Source organism: Hipposideros armiger, unplaced genomic scaffold (genome assembly GCF_001890085.2).
Source record: "Hipposideros armiger isolate ML-2016 unplaced genomic scaffold, ASM189008v1 scaffold_42, whole genome shotgun sequence".
Lineage (NCBI taxonomy): Eukaryota > Metazoa > Chordata > Mammalia > Chiroptera > Hipposideridae > Hipposideros > Hipposideros armiger.
The window spans coordinates 2,135,293-2,153,620 of record NW_017731392.1 but is presented as its reverse complement, the minus strand read 5'-3'; the positions used below and the strand labels follow the sequence as shown (position 1 = coordinate 2,153,620).

Sequence of the window (18,328 nt, the reverse complement as noted above, 5' to 3'; positions counted from 1 at the left end):
TCAATGTTGTTTCGTTGTAACAATGATGAGATGCTGTAGAACTCAACTTTTGTTTATATCAATTAGCCTACAGTAAAATTGGTTTCATTATATGTTGTTTCACTTAAAGTCGCAGAGCCTATCAGCAACATAAAGCAAGGACTTACTGTATGTGCAGAAACCAAGTATGGGTTTTTGTTTTGTTGCTTTTTATTTCTCCTGTTTAGAATTCACAGGACTTTTTGAATCTGTTTTTTCAAGGTCTATCGATGTTGTTTATGTCCTATTGTTTCTCTTTTTTCCTTCTGAGACTATAGTTACTCATATGTTAAACCATTTCACCTTGTCCTATCTCTTTAAATTCTTTCCTGAACTTTCCATCCTTTTGCCTATCTGAGCTTCAATTTAGATATTTTCCTCTGACCCATCTTCTGGTTCATAATTCTCTCTTCGGATGTGTCTAATCTTTTCTACCACCTATACACAGAGTTCTTAATTTGTTAATGTATTTTCAGTTCTAGAATTTTCAGATGGTTTGCTTTATGGTTTCCAATGATCTGCCAAAATGCTCAATCTTGCTTTATAATTCCCTGAAAATGTAAATTTTAAAGTCCATGTCCAATAGTCCTTGGCTTAGAACTTTGTTTGCCATCCTAGAGTTAGCTTTAAATCAATTACCAAAGAGTATATTCCTCTTCCTTTGAATGATTCAAGTCAAGTAGTGATTCAATTAATTTAATGACATTTGGTTTGGAGCACAAAATTTTACAAAAGAATTATCATTAATTCTTTTTTACACTAATTCTTTTTTTAAGGAGAAAACCAGACACATTTATTTAAAAACACCAGAAAATTAAAAAGATATGACACATGCATGAACATACATAAAATTTGCTGCTTTAACTCCAATTATTATTTGTAGAGGAAAAAAATGTTTCAATTTCCTGAAGCCCTGAAATTATGTTATATCATTTACTTCCTAAGTTGGCATTTGTGTGTGTTGGTGAGAGGGAATGGTTCATTCTTTGGTCAAAATTCCAACTCCTCAAAATGTCCACTAACCTCATAGAAAGAACTGTAGCATCAAGTTGCAAGCTTATTTTATTTTCCACTGAAAATGCCCTCAGTCTGTGAAGACTAAGAATGCAGAAGATAATTGAGTATCCCACAATTGACTTGATTATTGGTAAAAATAAATATTTATACTGATTAAGAAGTTGAACAACCTTATATTTTCTTCTGTTCATTTTAGTGATACTTTACTAGCAGATCTTCATTAACAGAGATTTTAAAAAAACATAGGCTTAATTCCAGAATTTCAATTTCTTACATACTTTATATCAGTGAAACATTCCCTCTGTTCTGATGGGTCAGATTGCAAATACTCCATTTTGTTAGCATACAGAAAGTTTACCTACTGCCTCTTTTAGTGGTAAATTCTCTCTAAGAGATACAGGACTATTAATCAGATCTTTCTACTCCCATGTAATCAGAGTATGCAAAGCACAGAAATATAGCTCTCCTTTAACCCAGACATTGATGCTGGCTGCCCTCCAAAGGCTTGTACTTGAGAAAATCACTATCCCTCCTCCTCCATTAATACCATCAACCTACTCACTGAAAAAACAACAAAAAACCCAGAACTTCCTTTCTCCCTCTGTGCCAAACTAACTTTGTCAATGATTTTGTTTCTAGAGTATAAAATCATTCATTTAGAGTATTTCTTCCAAACTGTGTTATGTATAAAACTAACCTTTCACACGGTATCAACAGGTGTTCCATGAAAAGGGGGTTCTATGCTCAAATGTTAGATAAATATTACATACTGTATTTCCCTTCTAGATTTATAATTTGTAAGTAAAGAAACCTGTTTAACTTTATTTAACCCAGGTTTCCAAAACTTATTTGACCATTTCGTCCTATTTTCCCTTAAAGAACACTATTAAAACGTGTGTCAAAGAATGTAATCTGGAAAACATTAACTGAGACTATGAATTTTAGGTATTTGCTAATTAAACATCAGACTATTCAGAGTGGATTCATCTCTCCATTAGAATGAGGGGGGAAAAAACCACTACAAGTGCAAGGCTGTCTTTTACTTTTAAAAATTATCCCTAGAAAAGCTAGACCTCGTTTTAACTCCTTTAATAAACAAATGAACAAAAATAACTTTTTTGTGTCACTCATGTTAGGCACAGCACTAGAGCCCAGAAAGACAACAATAAATAGGATATAATCCCTGACTTTAAAAACTCACTGTCTACTTAAGAATATAAAATAAGCAATTATAATGTAGTGTGAAAGTACAATAGATACATGCACTGAGCAGGAACTGACCATCTCTTGCTGGCAGTAGTGAGATAGAAGGAGGCAGATTTCAGACAACGTGATGCTTAAGCCAGACTCTAGTCTGGCCCTGTGCGGCTTCTGGCTCTTCTGCAAAGTCAAAATTATTCAGGAAATCGGGGCAGCCATGACAGCGTAACTAAAGACACTCATGAAAGAGGACTTCCAAAACTGCTTCAGAATGTGGCAAGAATGATGAGATGAGTGTGTTTGAAGTGACGGGGAGTATTTTGAGGGGGATTAATGGCAATGTGTCTTTTACTGCAATAAATTTTCTTATATGTAAACATTCACCGTGCTGTTTGATCACACCTCATATAATGTTGAAGAGCTCGCCAATGGGGAAGAACACTCACTGATCAGAGGCAATCAGTCAGAAGGATTTAGGATCCCGAGAAATAATGTAGGTGCTATGGGAAGGATCAGTGGCTCCCCTGATTCCCATTTTATAAAAAAGTGTATCAGTCCTATTAGTATCTTGAAGTGTCAACAGTGGAGAAGAATGATGATCACTTCAGAGGATTACTTACTATAAAATCCAACACTTTATTCTAGCTTAACCATGAAGTAATATCCAATATTTTAGCTATACTTAGCTGTCCATTCCTGGGTCTTTCCTAACCTACACCTTGTCCTCTGGGGTAACCATAGTCTCTAGATTCAGAATCTCTGGACTCGTCTCTAAACTTTGGCTTCAAATCACAATTCGCTTAAATTTTCTTAGTCTTCACCTTTTCCGTCAACAAATTTGACATTAGAACTCTAATCCACTGACCTACACTTCTACCATTTCTGTTCCCATACGATCACCCACGACTGACTATATTCTGATCATCCTAATGGTAGGGGAAATGGCCTCAGGCCTAGCTTCCATAGAAAAGAGAGGTAATAAGTTTGGCTTAAGTTCCATTTTGTAGCATCTGTTTATTTACAGCAAATAAAGATATTTTTGTCAAACAAGTAACTAATTTGAACAAAAGACACTACCAAAAACAATTTGAAAATCAAATCTGCTATAGCCCACCTACAATTAACAATTAACCCCAAATGAAAAAAAAAATGAAACTTTAAAAAAAATTATTATACAGCACAAGTCCTATGTTGTTATATACAGTTTTTGTTTTTATTAAAGTAAGTTGATTCTGGTGAAGAATTTTCAAAACCAATATATCCTCAAAGTAAACAATCTATTAAACAAAGCAAATTAACATAGAATATAATGTTGTGCAAAGTTAAAACAAACAGAAATATAACAGATATTATCTGTTTATAATCTTTAAACAAGTTAAAATAGGGAGAAAACTCATATACTGAATTTTAATTTCTTCTGATGTGACAATAGTCTGATACAGACATTATTTCTTTAATTAGGAAAATAATATAAAAGCTCCTCTAAAGTAGTCTGTAATACTTGAGGAAAAAATAATGAGTTAGAACGTATGTTGAGTATTATTTTATTTCTTTGACATTGTTATTACTGGGAATTTTAACAGCTAATTCTTAGAAAACATAATTAAATTATAATAATTTTAAAAACTTTTTATTACTAAAAATTTTAAACATAAACAAGGTAAACAGATTAATATAATGAACTCCCAAGTACTCATCACCTATCTTCAGTAGTATTTATACATTCTTGTTTCATCTATATCAGCAGTTCTCAAGCTTCCTAATGCTGCGACCCCTTAATACAGTTCCTCATGTTGTGGTGACCCACAACCATAAAATTATTTTCGTTACTACTCTATAACTGTAATTTTGCTACTGTTATGAATCGTAATGTAAATATCTTTTTGTTTTCCGATGGTCTTAAGTGACCCCTGTGAAAGGGTCGTTCGACCCCCAAAGGGGTCGCAACCCACAGGTTAAGAACTGCTGATCTATATCTTTATTCATTCCACACATACCCCAATTATTTTTTACAATTTTCTTTCAGGTAAGATTTATATACACTGAAATGTACAGATCTAAACTGTACAATTTTGACATGTAGATAAACTTTTATCATGGTAAAGAACATTTCCATATTCCCAGAAAGTCCCCTGTATCCCTTCCCAGTCTCCCCACCCAGAGACCACCAATGCTCTGATTTTTTTCACCTTAAATTACTTTTGCTGGCTTCAGAACTGCATATAAATGAATTCACAGTGTGTGCTTTTTTGTGTCCAGATTCTGTAGCTCAGAATAATGTCTGGAGATGTATATTTGTTGAATGTATCAGAAATCCATTCCCTTTTATTGATAAGTAATATTCCATTTTACAAGTATAGCACAATTTGTTTATTCATTCACCATTTGATGTCCATTTGGGTTGTTTCTAGTTTTTAGCCAACTGTGAACAAAGCTACTAAATATCATGACATGGTTTAATTTCTCATTGGTAAATATCTAGGAGAAAAAATCCTGACTCAAAAGGTAGGTACTTTTCCCATTGTTTTAGTCTTTTTATTATTGAGCTACAGGAGTTGTTAATTCAAGATAATACTTTTAATTTGTTTTAAAAACAGAGCAATTTAGAAACAGCATAAAAGGGCTGCCACTTTTCAGCTAATTTTATACCAACTATGACTGCTGGCAAAAGTTAGTGTAATACCACATAGATAGTGAGATGGCAAAGTAGGTAAACACTATGCCTACTGCATCCCAGGATCACACCAAAATTACAAACAAATTATAGAACAATCAACCTTAAGAATCATCTGAAGACTAGCTGAACAGAACCCCTATAACTAAGGATATAAAGAGGCCACATCGAAACTGAAATGTGATACAGAAATATAAAACTAAAAAAAAAAAAAAAAAACACATAGTTGGGAAACATTGCCAAGTAATCAGTTGGTGAGTCAAGTTAAATAAGGAATAACTGTAAACGAAGAGAAACACTAATAAAATCCCTTCTAGACAAGAATCAGGAAAGATAAGAAAAGGGTAAACTGAAACAGAAAAAATAAATAAGCATTTTATGTAAGTAAAGAAAGTAAACTTTGGATATATTCTATAACCTAAATTATTAAATAACATTAAATTAAAATTCTCCTGTTTAATCTCACCTGTTTCATTGCTGTTTCACCTATTTTGTCAGAATGTTTTCGAATGCTTTCCAAGAAGTCCTTGAGATCAGACATAGAGATTTCTTTAATATCCTCACGGAGTTTAGGAAGATTTTCTATCATAAGCTGACAAAACCGGTATTGACTCACCCGGGGAAAATACACATTCTCTAATTGTTCCATAGTTTTTAAAGCAGAATAATACCTGTGAGAAGTTAGAAAGAAAATTCTATAAAAAGTTCTTACTACATTAATTTCACGAGTAATCTCAAATAATAATCCAATAATATTCCAAAAATAATCAGCCCAATGTTCCCATCAAAAAGGTCATAGTTATGGTTAAAATAAGTAAAATTAACATTTATTTTTATTTACTAGGAACAAAATATGAACAAGTTGAAAGCTGAAAATTCATGGATTACACTCACATAAATCCCTTATTTCACTTTATCTAAACCTATAACAGCACAAGCATTATCATAGTCATCACAATAATAATACCTAAATGTACATGTATAATTCATTCCAAATTTTTAATTAGAATATTCAGTTATTTGATATGAGTTTCTTAGTCTTTCCCGTCCACACAACATTACCATCAAAAAAGTAGATAGCACTGATTTAATTTAAATTGAAGTAAAATATATTTTAAGGAACTTTAAAACAATTTTTTACACTATTTAAGACAATTAGAAATAATATTAAGTGTCACAAAAAAACAACTAAAAAACCACTGACAGTGATTTTTTTAATTCAACAGATATTTACTGAATGTCTATTACTTAGAAGGCACTGGTGACATGCGGGGTATACAGCAATTAGTAAAGTATAGCCTGTGTCCTAGAGAAACTGACATATACTTTCATATACATACTTCAATTTTCTCTAGACTTCAAAGAGGCAGATGTCTATGGCAGATATTACTATTAATCTATAGATGAGAATGCTGAAACACAGAGAAAGAGTATATAATTTGGTCAAGGTACTATAATTAATTGGTAGCAGGACTGAGACATTCCAAAATTGTCAGTATCTTACAATAATATTCACCACCAAAATCCATTTAAGAGTAGAGAAATTTTTTAAATTAAATAATATTCTGTGCCATCTCACTGAATCAGATATTCAAATGAGAAAAGTCACTATCTAAAAAACAACAAAAAAAGTAATATATAAGTAAATTGAAAAGACAGAAAGTTGAAAAGCTATTTAAAGATATTTGTTTTCTAGCCCACTTCCTCAAAGACAGAGTATATTTTGCAAACTGTCACAAAATCGTACCACTAATTTAAATAATACACCTCAATTTCATCTTGGTTATTTAAAATCACTAAAATGGTTATAATATAATCTAATAAAATATATATTAGGTCAGAAATTAACATATTTAGGTGACAGTATGGGTGAGGAGATGTCATTATAATGATTTTGATTATATCTCAGACATAGTAAATCTATCTTTTCTGAGTAAAATAACATTTTAGATACAATAGATCAGTCAATAGTCAAAGTGTATTACTTGATCCTGGCCTATTTCCTGATTTGATTTAAATTAGGTACACCTCAAAAGTATTCTCTCTACAACAGGTATGCTTCCTGAAAATTCATGGTAATATCTATTATGTTTTTGAAATAAGTGATAGATTCTAAATGAAAAATATTACCAGTAGTTTTTGCAACATACCACAAACACAATAAACTGACTTCATAACACAACTATGCCTTCTCTCATGCTGCTCATCTCTCACTTTCCACCCTGTACTTCTCTGTGTCATTGAGGCATGAGACACTACAAGACCTTCCAAGAGCCCCCACACACAACCCAGCAACATTAGCAGTTAATCCCAGTGGGTTAAATCCTTAAGTAATGAGAAATGGAAACCAGAAGATTAATTCTATTTTCCTCCTCCTAGATGAAATGTTCTGATGTCCAATAATTAATATAAATTCCCAAAAGTTCTTTGAAATGGATCAATATTAAGCACTGGCTAACTGAAAAACTCAACCTCATATTTGCTCTTCCTACTTCCCTATCTCATTTCTCTTTCCCTTGGTCCTGCTTGTTAGCTTCCCTAGGATTACACTCCCTAAAAATGTAGTAAAATATAAGGTTATACCTCAGGCTTTGCTCTAGAAAGCTAAGACACACATTTATAACCTTAGGCAGAGAAGAGAAGCCAGAGACCAGACCTTGGAGCCTTTCTATAATTTAGTCACAAATCTGCTAAGCTGTATCTATTTTGAAATATAAGAAAAATTTGCATTTCTCTTTTGGTATACATGATGCTGTATTTTAAAAAAATGATAACAGGACTCTATAACCACTGGGAAAATATAAAAACTATAAAGAGAAAATCAGAGGCACCCATGATTTGATGCTACCATTTAGTAATTGCCTCAGTAACACATGAGCACATTTATATCCAGTCATATATCTATAACATTTCCAGTTTTGTATGCTCATATCCTATTAAACAATATATCATAAAATTTATCTTAAACTAAAATTATTTAGAAACATTATTATCCTGTTTGTAAGTCTATTATAATAATGCAATGATGTCCTAATTGTTGGGATTTTTAAGTCTCTTATTTTTTACTTTTTTAAACACAATACTATAGGAAGTTTCCCCCTATTTTAAACCTCTCCAAGTTGTCAGTTTATAAACATGAAACACTTCAAAAAAATTGTGTATAATCTGTAAATGGAAAACATGTGAGTAGTCTAATGATTCTCTGGCCCACAAGGTACAAATTATGCCATTGTTCTTACTTCATTTGCCTTGCCTTAAGCATTTCCAATTCACTAGAGTTTGTCCTATCATAGAGGTCGTTAGTTCAGTCTCTACTAATTCTTTCTAAATTACAATGTCCTGCATGTAAAAAAAAATTAAAAGATATATGAATAAGTGCAAAACTGGGAACCATAGTTTTAAAAAGTCAATGGAAGCATACTTATAAATGCCCTAGATCTTGGAATTACAGACAAAAACTTTTTAAAATAATTATTATATATGTTACAGAATCTAGTAGAAAAGGTAGTTAATATGCATGAAGATACAGGGAATTTTAGCAGACAAACAGAAATTACAATAAAGAATCAAATGAAAATGATTAAAAAATATATATACATATATGTATATGTATATATATATTTATCTCAGAACAAAGAATTCATTCAATGGGCCTAACAGCAGACTAGACACAATGGAAGAAATGATCCAGGAATGTGAAGACAGCTAAACAGAAATTATGCAAAGTGAAACACACACACACACACACACACACACACACACACACACACACACAGAATGAAAAAAGGAGTAGTACCTGAAATTAGTAGAAAGGCGCTCAGTAAATTTGAATATAGGTCTAAAAAATTATCCAATTTGAAGCACAAAAAGAAAAGAGTAAAAAAGGGAACCAATTTCCTGGAAATTATGGGACAATATTAAATGATCAAACATACATATAAATGAAGTTCCAAAAAAAAAAGACAAAATAAACATACAGAAGAAATATTTGAAGAACAGCCAAAAAAAATCCAAAATTGATGAAAGATATCAACCCACAAAACTCAAGCAATATAAGTACAAAGAACACCACACCTAAGCATATCACAGCCAAGCTTATAAAAACAAAAACAAAGAGGGGATCATTTCACAAGTTATATAAATGTCTAACCACTATACTGTACACCTGAAACTAATATAATATTGAATGTCAACTGTAATTGAAAAATGAAAGCTAGATAAAACAATAAAACAAAACAGTCAATGGGATATAAAGTACAGCATAGAAAATATAGTCAATAATATTGTAATAGTTATGTTTGGTATCAGATAGGCATTAGATTTATTAGGGTGATGACTTCATAAGTTATATAAATGTATAATAACTATGGTATACACCTGAATCTAATATACTATTGTAAAACAACTGTAAATGAAAAATAAAAAATTCTGTTTAAAAAAAGAGAAAGAAAAATATCTTAAGTCACCATAGAGAAAAAGACCTATTACAAACCCTGTAACACTGATAAGAACAATAGCAGAACTTCTCAACAGAAACAATGGAGAGCAGAAAATAAAACATAATAATTAAAGTGCTGGGGGAGGGGACTCCTGACAACTTAGAATTCCATATCCAATAATATTATTGTTCAAAAATGGAAAATAGGGCCTGCTGAGTGGCTCGTTGGTTAAGAGTTGGTTTGGGAGCGCAAGCTCTGTGCAGCAGGGCCGCTGGTTCGGATCCCACATGGGCCAGTGACACTGTGCCCTCTGCAGCTGAGATGGTGAACAACAGCTTGACCTGGACCTGGGCTGCCATGAGTCGCCGGCAATGGCGTAGGCTGCAGTGGGCTGCTGTAATCTACCGTGAGTGGCCGGCAGCTGGCGTGAGCTGCCATGAGCCGCCCTGAGTGGCTGTCCAATATCAGGCGACCTATCTGCCTCAGCCAGGAAGAGCGCAATGATCACAATACCAACATGGGCCAGTGAAGCAATGTTCTCCACGAGACTAAAGAACAAAAGGACAGCAACTTGTCTGTTTCCCTTCCCGATTCCCCAACGCTGTTCCATCTCCCAATTCCCCAATAAAATTTTAAGAAAAAAAAAATTTTTAAAGGAAAATAAACACATTTCTAAATAGACAAAAGCAAAAAAAATTTCCCTAGCAGACAGATGTATACTGCAATAAAAACTAAACAAAATTTATCATGCATTAGGCAATATACCAGATAGAAGCCTAAATCTGGAAAAAGAATAAAAGAATAACAGAAAGGATAAATTAGTAAACACAAAATAATGCTTTAATTATGATTTGTGTGTGTGTGCGTACACATATACGGTCCCCGACTTACAAATTACAATGGTTTGACCTACAATTTTTTGACTTTACAATGGTGCAAAAGCAATATGCATTCAGTATAAACTGTACTTCAAATTTTGAATTCTGATCTTTTCCCAGGCTAGTGATATGCAGTATGATACTCTCTGATGGTGTGGGGCAGAGGCATCAAGCTGAAGCTCCCAGTAAGCCAGGCAATCACAAGGGTAAACAATCAATATGCTATAGTGTATGGTGTTGCAAGCATTTTTTGGATACTGTGCTTTAGCATCTCATCATGCCTACAAAACACCCATCTGTGTCTCTTCTGGTGAGAGGAGAAAGGCAATTACTCTTGACATGAAACTCAAGATAACTGCCTAACTATAGGCTAATATAAGTGTTCTGAGCATGTTTAAGGTAAGCTAGGCTAGGTTATGATGTTTGGTAGGTTAGGTGTATTAAATGCATTTTCGACTTCCAATGTTTTCAACTTAACGATGGGTTTATATGGGGTTTATGTAACTCCATCAGAAGTTGAAGAGCATCTATAGTTTTGTGGACTTTGACAAACTGATTCTAAAATTTATACAGAAAGGCAAAAGACCCAGAATAGCCAACACAACATTAAAGAAGAACAAAATCAAAAGACTGATACTACTCAACTACAACACTTACTATAAAGCCACAGTAATCAAGAGAGTATGGTACTGGTGAAAGGACTATAACAGAATAGATCAATGTAACAGAATAGAAAGCACAGAAATAGATCCATGATCTCTAACAAAAGAAGAGTTCTACTTTACATAAGAAATGCCAGCCAAACAATGTTAAAGGAATGATAGAATTATAAAAGTCACCATTTTGTAACCCCAATACAATAGTTGATTAAAGCAAGAATCCTAAAACCACTGGATGAAATGTTTTTAGGAAACAGGATTGAAAATACCACCCAGCAGATTACTTATTAATTGCAAAGAGAAAAATACACCTTTCGAAAGAGATCTGGTACCCATTCCCTTCACCAAATGATCAATTTTAGCATAACCCAGAGTTAACCTGACAGGATATGCTTTCTGATATCGTACCATGAAAGGTACACAATATCACTTATGTTGAACTTTTGCCAAAAACATTTAATCTAAATCTAATCATGAAAAAATAATTAAATCCAAAATGCCCTGGTCTACAAGACATGACCTGGACGCTTTCATGAAAAACAAGAAAAGTGGGAAGACCATTCTAGATTAAAAGGACAAAAATTATAAACCAACCAATGTTCAGGGAGGAAAAGAAGATATAAAACATTTGGGGGATAACTGGGGAAATACATCAGAGTATGTTATTGAAAAATACATAATACCCCAAACTGCAAAACAGAGAATAAAAGTTAGTTATTTAGAGACATAAATGAATGGCAAGTAGGGAAGGTTATGCCTCTTTTTTGCAACAAATACATAAAACAATTATTTGGATCTTTAAAATATAAAAATGTACAACTGTGATAGAAAAATGAGAATACATTAAAATAGATACAAAAAATAAAAGAATATTTCAGAATAGTTTATGGCTCATGTATTAAGAAGGAAAAAAATCATTCTACTAATTAGTACCAATTGGTAAAGCCTAGTAAATTTCAATATGCAGCATTCTAAAGTAGGACATACAAAAAACTTTGAGTATAAATGTGTATATATGTGTTGTGATAAATAAGTAATTATTAATAAACTAATAGGAAATTATTATTTTCCTTTTCCAAATGTCTCATTTATTCTGATTTTTCTGTGTTACTTTATAATCGTTCATGTTTAAAACACTTCTAATATTATTACCCCAATGCTTCTATGGCAATCTATAAACTACATTAAATTATTTTATTTTTACTTTTCATTTGTCATTTATTCATTTGTCTTGTAAAATAGAATATGAACTACACTAACCCAGATTGTCAAAATATACTACCCACACTTTGCTTTCATTTGTGGACCTACAATAAACATAGCCTTTGATTGTATGCAATGTTAATAAGTTGGTAAGTTAATCGACATTTTATCATTCCTGTTCAGTTGTCTATTTCTCCCTCATCAACATTACAATCTCTGTTATCACTTATATATGGCAAGGATCTACAAATAAATGGCTAAGAATTGCTTTATTGGATGATCCTAATGGGCAAACTGCATGAACAAAGCATAATTAAAGATAGAAAGCAAAATGTCAAATGATTCACTATAATTTAAAATAAGTTGAAATCGAAATGGAAAAAAAAGATTCTTACTAGAAACAATTAGAAAAGAAACCAACTCACCTTTTTGCACCCATCTGTTCTTTTAGTTTACTGTACATTTCCAGCACTGCATTAAAAAATATAACTTATTTTAGCTTTCAAAATGAAAAAAAAATGTTGAGATGAAAATAATCGAGGAAGGAAACAACATATTATAAATTCATGAATTTTCCCGATACTTTGATTTTGGCTTACATTTTTCAAGTAAAATTTTGTACTTCAAGTAAATAGAAACATTTAAATTTCTACATACATTGTACATTATATATATTAATACATGATACTGAACTTGGAACACTTGCATATGCTGACACCTATATTTGAGACATTAACCTACTAAGAAATATTCTATTCAGAAACTTACTAATTCAGAAACTTACTAATATCTCTTCCCTGCAATGGAATTGAAGTTTGGACTTCAGTTATTTGAAAGAGAAAGTTGAGTGACAGTGAGATTGATTTCGATTCAACATACTGAATAAAATGTGTATAACTCACTAAGTAAAATTTTGCACCAAATCCACAAAAAAAGAAAAACCTCAAAAGCTTACCACAGTGAATTATAATAAGGGCATAAATAAATGTAACAAAGCATCTTTCTTCGTTATCATTTCTATCAAAGATTCAGAAATGCAATTATTCAATAAAATTGTTATAAGCTTCAGCAAGATGATACACTGCCACCAAAAAGGTTTTAATGCAGCTATATAAATTACCATTCATCCTTAGTAAATTTCAAAGTATGAAGTAAGTAAATTATTATTGGCTCATCAAGTCAGCTCACATTTTCCTAGACCAAAGTGACAGAAAACATTTTTCCAGATTTTCTATAGCTTTCTGGCTACCCTCAGAGGTCTTCAAGTTCACAAAAGATACTGTTTATTTTTCTGAAAACCATAAAATTGCAAGGGTGCCTATAGTGAACCAGTACTAATTCTGTTATCACTATCATAGTCCCTATATAGTAATGCAGTATTTCTCACCTTTGCCAACCAAAACATTAGAGTGAACACATACCTGGGAAAAAGCCTAAAACTGCTGCTACAAGTATAAATTTGCTTTGAAGTCTTCTGTTTTAGCTCAACAATTCATGTAAATTTCACATCTACCTGATATTATTCCTAGAGTTTTCATATAAAAATAATGCTTTCCTCAAATATAATCAAGTAAAACTAATGCACCAGGAAAATGCATAGTTTACCCTGTGATTTCTTATATCCTCTCATACTGCTCCTAATCTAAGAAGGAGTTAAGCAATTGTACAGTAATTGACAGCGTGTCTTTATTCACATAAGATTATAGGATCCTTTAGAGCTAGGACTATGTCATTTTCAACTTTATATTTCCAATATCTACCATAATTCCTGACATAAGAAAAGTATTTATAAGAGGATAATTAGAAGGATAGAAAAAAGGAGGTAGTTCTGGACATGACTATTAAGAATACCATGTTCACATGAACTCAGATTTCCCCTCCAGCCTTGAAAGCAAAGACAATAGCAGTAACAAAAATCTACCCTCTACTTCCCTTTATTTCTCTATGTGAAATAGCCCACTAAGTGAATAAGCCGTTCAGCTCTTTCTCATTTCATCAGTACCCATTTTTTTAGGCTTATTACCATTCAGGGACAAAGCATTCAAACTTAGAGACTGTCTTCATGGCTACTTCTGTGTATCTGATGGTGGCATAGAGGTATTGTTAAACATTACTATAAAGGGGGTAGGTTTCTCAACCCTGCATAATAAGCAGACATTTATTTACTCAAAATAAATGTGCAAATATCCCTGGTCCATCCAAATTAAACTGAATAGAATTTCAATGATTCTAAAAATTAAAAAATATATATAGAAAAGCTATTCTCACAAGTCCGAAAACAATAATTTTTTAGCTAATAAGATCTGCTAACAGTTTGAACACATAATTTGTATTCTACTAAATTTACATTATATAATTATTATATACAAAGCACCTTATTCTATAACCCTGAATATGGAGGATCAGGTTCCTTCCTTAAAAAGCAAGTTAAGGGCCAGCCGAGTTGCTCAGTTGGTTAAGAGCTCACTCAAGAGCGCAAGCTCTCAGCGGGTTCAAGTCCCGGCCCAAGCTGAGTTGCCGCTGAGCTGCCAACAGGTGGCAGGATGGCTCAGCTAAAAAAAAAGCAAGTTAAAAAATGGGTTTAGCTTACTATATTAACAAAAAGATAACATACGAGTATACCTGCTTCCTTTTGTTTGAACAGGATAAATTCGGGTAAAGAAAATACTGGTTAGTTTCTTCAGAATTTATTCGATGTCCCAGTAATATTTGAGCCTTAACAGAGAGTCTAAAAGCTCAGAAACATAAAAAGTGAGTCTTTCCAAAATATAGGAGGAAAGGCAAGACTGAAGAAGGGAGAAGACCTAGCTAGCACCTTTGGATGTTATCTTATCAGCAAAATGAGACCCTGAGCAAAACAAAACCAACCTGCTTAACTGTCAAACAGAAAACTAGAGGTAAAAAATTAGGCAAATTAGGAAAAGACATGAAAATGTAATCTAAAGACATGCTCCCCATGGGAAAGCATTCTGAGGAAAAACCAAGTTGCAGAGGAAGATCATGGACAAAGGATAAACTAGGCAGAAAGGAAACAGGAAGGTAGCGATTATTCTAGGAGACTGATGTGACAGGTCATCAAACAAGGGCTTTATAATACAGGAAAACCATGAAAATTCAGGTAATAAAGTGGATAGAAAAGATAACCATGAAGGCTTTTGGGGGGTACTATCAACTATCTGTAATTCCCATAATGAATAATGGCTATATGCTCTCATTAAATTGTAATTTTACCAAGCCAAACGTTACATTGTCAACAAGTTTAACTCACCTGGAAGGCATAACTGCAATTTTTCTACTACAGTTGTAATATTCCTCTGCTGAATTCTACATCGAATAATATCTCCTGTTTGGACTATAACCTTAGAAAAAAGAAATGTTAAAAAAAAAAGAAAAAAACATATTTTTAAATGAACAGTTAAATCACATCAGCATACTGGTACACAAAAAAAATGTATCATTTCCTCACCTCCTTTCCAGCATCTTGCAATCTTCGGTTGGTATCAGTAACTTGTACCTTAAAAATAATTTCACCTTAGTTAGACAAATATGTATAAAACTGCCCTGATGTAACCGCTCACCCTTGTAATCAGATCATGCTTCATGAAAAACTTAGCACAAAGAAATGCAAATTCAAATTAACTCTACATCTTGAACTTGAACTTTTGATTGAAAAGGGTTTTTAACTTCAATTACTTATGACAGTTCTTTTTAACAGATTCTGTGGCAAACTTCTCAAATTTACTCAAGATTTTTTAACTTTACTTGCTTCTCTAAGTCTGTCAAACAATTCAAATCACTGACCCAATTGACCACTGGTCCTTTTTTGATAACTTCAATGAGGTCTATGTGTCATTCATTGTCTGTAGGAAATGGTGACTGCATTTTACGGTAATTAAACATTCATACTTTGCTGAATGCAAACACTGGGTGGTTGATTAACATCAAACACGGAAATCTCAATCCACAGCAACATTTTAATGCTGCAGGTGCAGGCAAAGCTCAACCTTAAATTTTCCCACATATTAAGTGACTCATTAGGTCATCATAGTAAGGAAGCACATTCTGGTTTATTAAAAATCTCATTAATTTCCAAACAACGATGCTCAGTGGCCTCACTGATGCTGTATTTGGTCTCTCATTATCTGAACATCCTTTATATAATGGTATTCTAATCATAACCTTTTGTAAACCAGGGTCATTCTGTCTGCTAAGCTCTCCAAATGTAAAGAAAGATAAATAGGACAATTCTTATACCTAGATATTTTGTATTCTGATTGAACAAATCCAGGTCTCATTTAATAAATAAAGTTTTTGCTGTGTGGCAGAAAATGTAGACCAAAATTATGCCTTGCTAATAAACTTAAAAAAAGTTTCAATATTATTAATTAACTTTGAGAACACAATCATGCATAACAAGCTTTGAAAGGTTTTTAGAGAATAGCTTTTTTACCAATATTGTACTAATTGTCATTTTTAAAATTCTGAAACTGCAAATGAGGCCTTTCATTGTATGAAGTTTTTTAGTTCATTTCCCTGCATGGAAAGAAATCCTATTAAGTCAATGCATTTACTTGCTTTACCAAAAAAGGGATTACTTCTGTCAGCATGACAACCATGTTAATTAAGCATAAAGAACATTCCCCAATATATATACTAATTTACTTTTTGAAAGTAGTATATTTAATAATGATTTGTATATATGCACTATAAACTAATACTTAAGTAACTTAATAACAGCAAAGAGAAATAGAATTTTAATATATTTCTTACCTTCAGTTTTTCTGCATCAGTCCTTACTTTAAGGAGTTCTGTAATAGCATCTACAAAACCCTGATGATGAAAATTACACATCTTTTCAATTTCCTTGTCATGATTACGGATACAAGCATCTAACTTTTCCATAAACTTCTTGTGTGCATTTGGTTGGTCATCATACACAGACCTGTATGTATATAAAAAGAAAGCTAATATTAATTTCCCAGTTCACCAAAATTTATTCTTTATTAAGCTCCATCTTTGCAACAGCTAATATCTTAAAATTAAATCTCTGAACAGATAAAGGTTGACAGTACTGCAATTAGAAATAATTTGAGTGAAAATAATTTATTTCTGAATAGTAAAAATTAATATTGTTAATATTAAGAGAGCCACAAGCTCTCTAAATATATTAGTAGGTATCTGGAAATAAAGGTCTGAGGCTCAGGCGAGGAGTCTTTACATACTAAATCTCAAAAAAAGAATCACTGAGTGAATGATTAAGGAATAAATGAACAAACTTCTGATTTCTATAGCATTTACTATGTGTATATTCTAAGTGTTTTATATAGTAACCCTTTAATCTTCACAAGCTTATAATGTAGGTATTGTTATTACTCTTACTTTTCAGGTAAGTGACAGATTATGTAACTACCACAAATTCCACAACTGGCAAGTGACAGCTGGGATATGAATCCTGGTAGTGTGGCTCCAGAGTTCATATTCTCAAGTACAGCGCCATATTGCAGTGACCACAATGATCTCTAAATATGGTTTACACATTCCTACTGTACTTTAGCTCATGCTGTCTCCACATGGAAGGCACCCCCTGACCTGCCATGCAGGAAAGGATTAACCTTGCCCAAAGGAAGGTCTGGCCCTTGCCCCCAGCTCCTGGGAGGTAAGCCTTTGGAATGTCCTGCTTCCAAATGTCTTTGTTTCCCTACAGCCTGCCGTGAGCAGTGCCAAACAGTCTATGCTAACAATGTGATTTACAGTGGGGTGGGGACCTTGGGCGACAGTATCAGCTCTGGAGGGGCTGGAAGACTAAGGTCAGCAACACAGGCAGCCAGCATGTCTATGTGACCAACCCCAGTAAAAATCCTGGACACCCTGGCCGGGGTAAGCGTCCCTGGTTAGCAACACTCCCTAAGTGTTGACATACATCACTGCTGGAAGAAGTAGGTGCTGTCCAAATGACTTCACTTGGGAATAAACTGGAAGCTCCTGCCTGGAACTCTCCTAGACCCTGCCTCATAAGGCTTTTCCTGTTGTGAATTTTAATCTGTATCCTCTCACTGCAATTGTAAGTATAACAGCTTTGCTAAATTCTGAATCCTCCTACTGAATTATTGAGGGTAGTTTGGCGCCCTCCCAAAAATGCAACCCCCACATCTGTTGCCCATTGTTTGAGGTTCAGTTCAAGTCCCATTTCCTCCAGTAGGACTTTGTCATTCACTTCCATCCAGTAATCTTTTCATCTGC

At 33.1% G+C, this 18,328-nt stretch overlaps 1 protein-coding gene across 4 annotated transcripts in view; it reads right to left on the bottom strand.

Moving 5' to 3' along the window:
* EXOC6 (exocyst complex component 6) overlaps nt 1–18,328 on the bottom strand; it is a 163,790-nt gene that overhangs the window by 112,469 nt on the left and 32,993 nt on the right. For all 4 annotated transcript variants that reach the window (XM_019639114.1, XM_019639110.1, XM_019639113.1 and 1 more), the window contains exons 2-6: nt 16,859–17,030; nt 15,555–15,602; nt 15,357–15,447; nt 12,514–12,559; nt 5,376–5,580 (exon numbers count right to left, since the gene is read on the bottom strand). In XM_019639114.1, the coding sequence (XP_019494659.1) occupies nt 5,376–5,580; nt 12,514–12,559; nt 15,357–15,447; nt 15,555–15,602; nt 16,859–17,030 (562 nt within the window). The remainder of the gene's footprint in view (nt 1–5,375; nt 5,581–12,513; nt 12,560–15,356; nt 15,448–15,554; nt 15,603–16,858; nt 17,031–18,328) is intronic.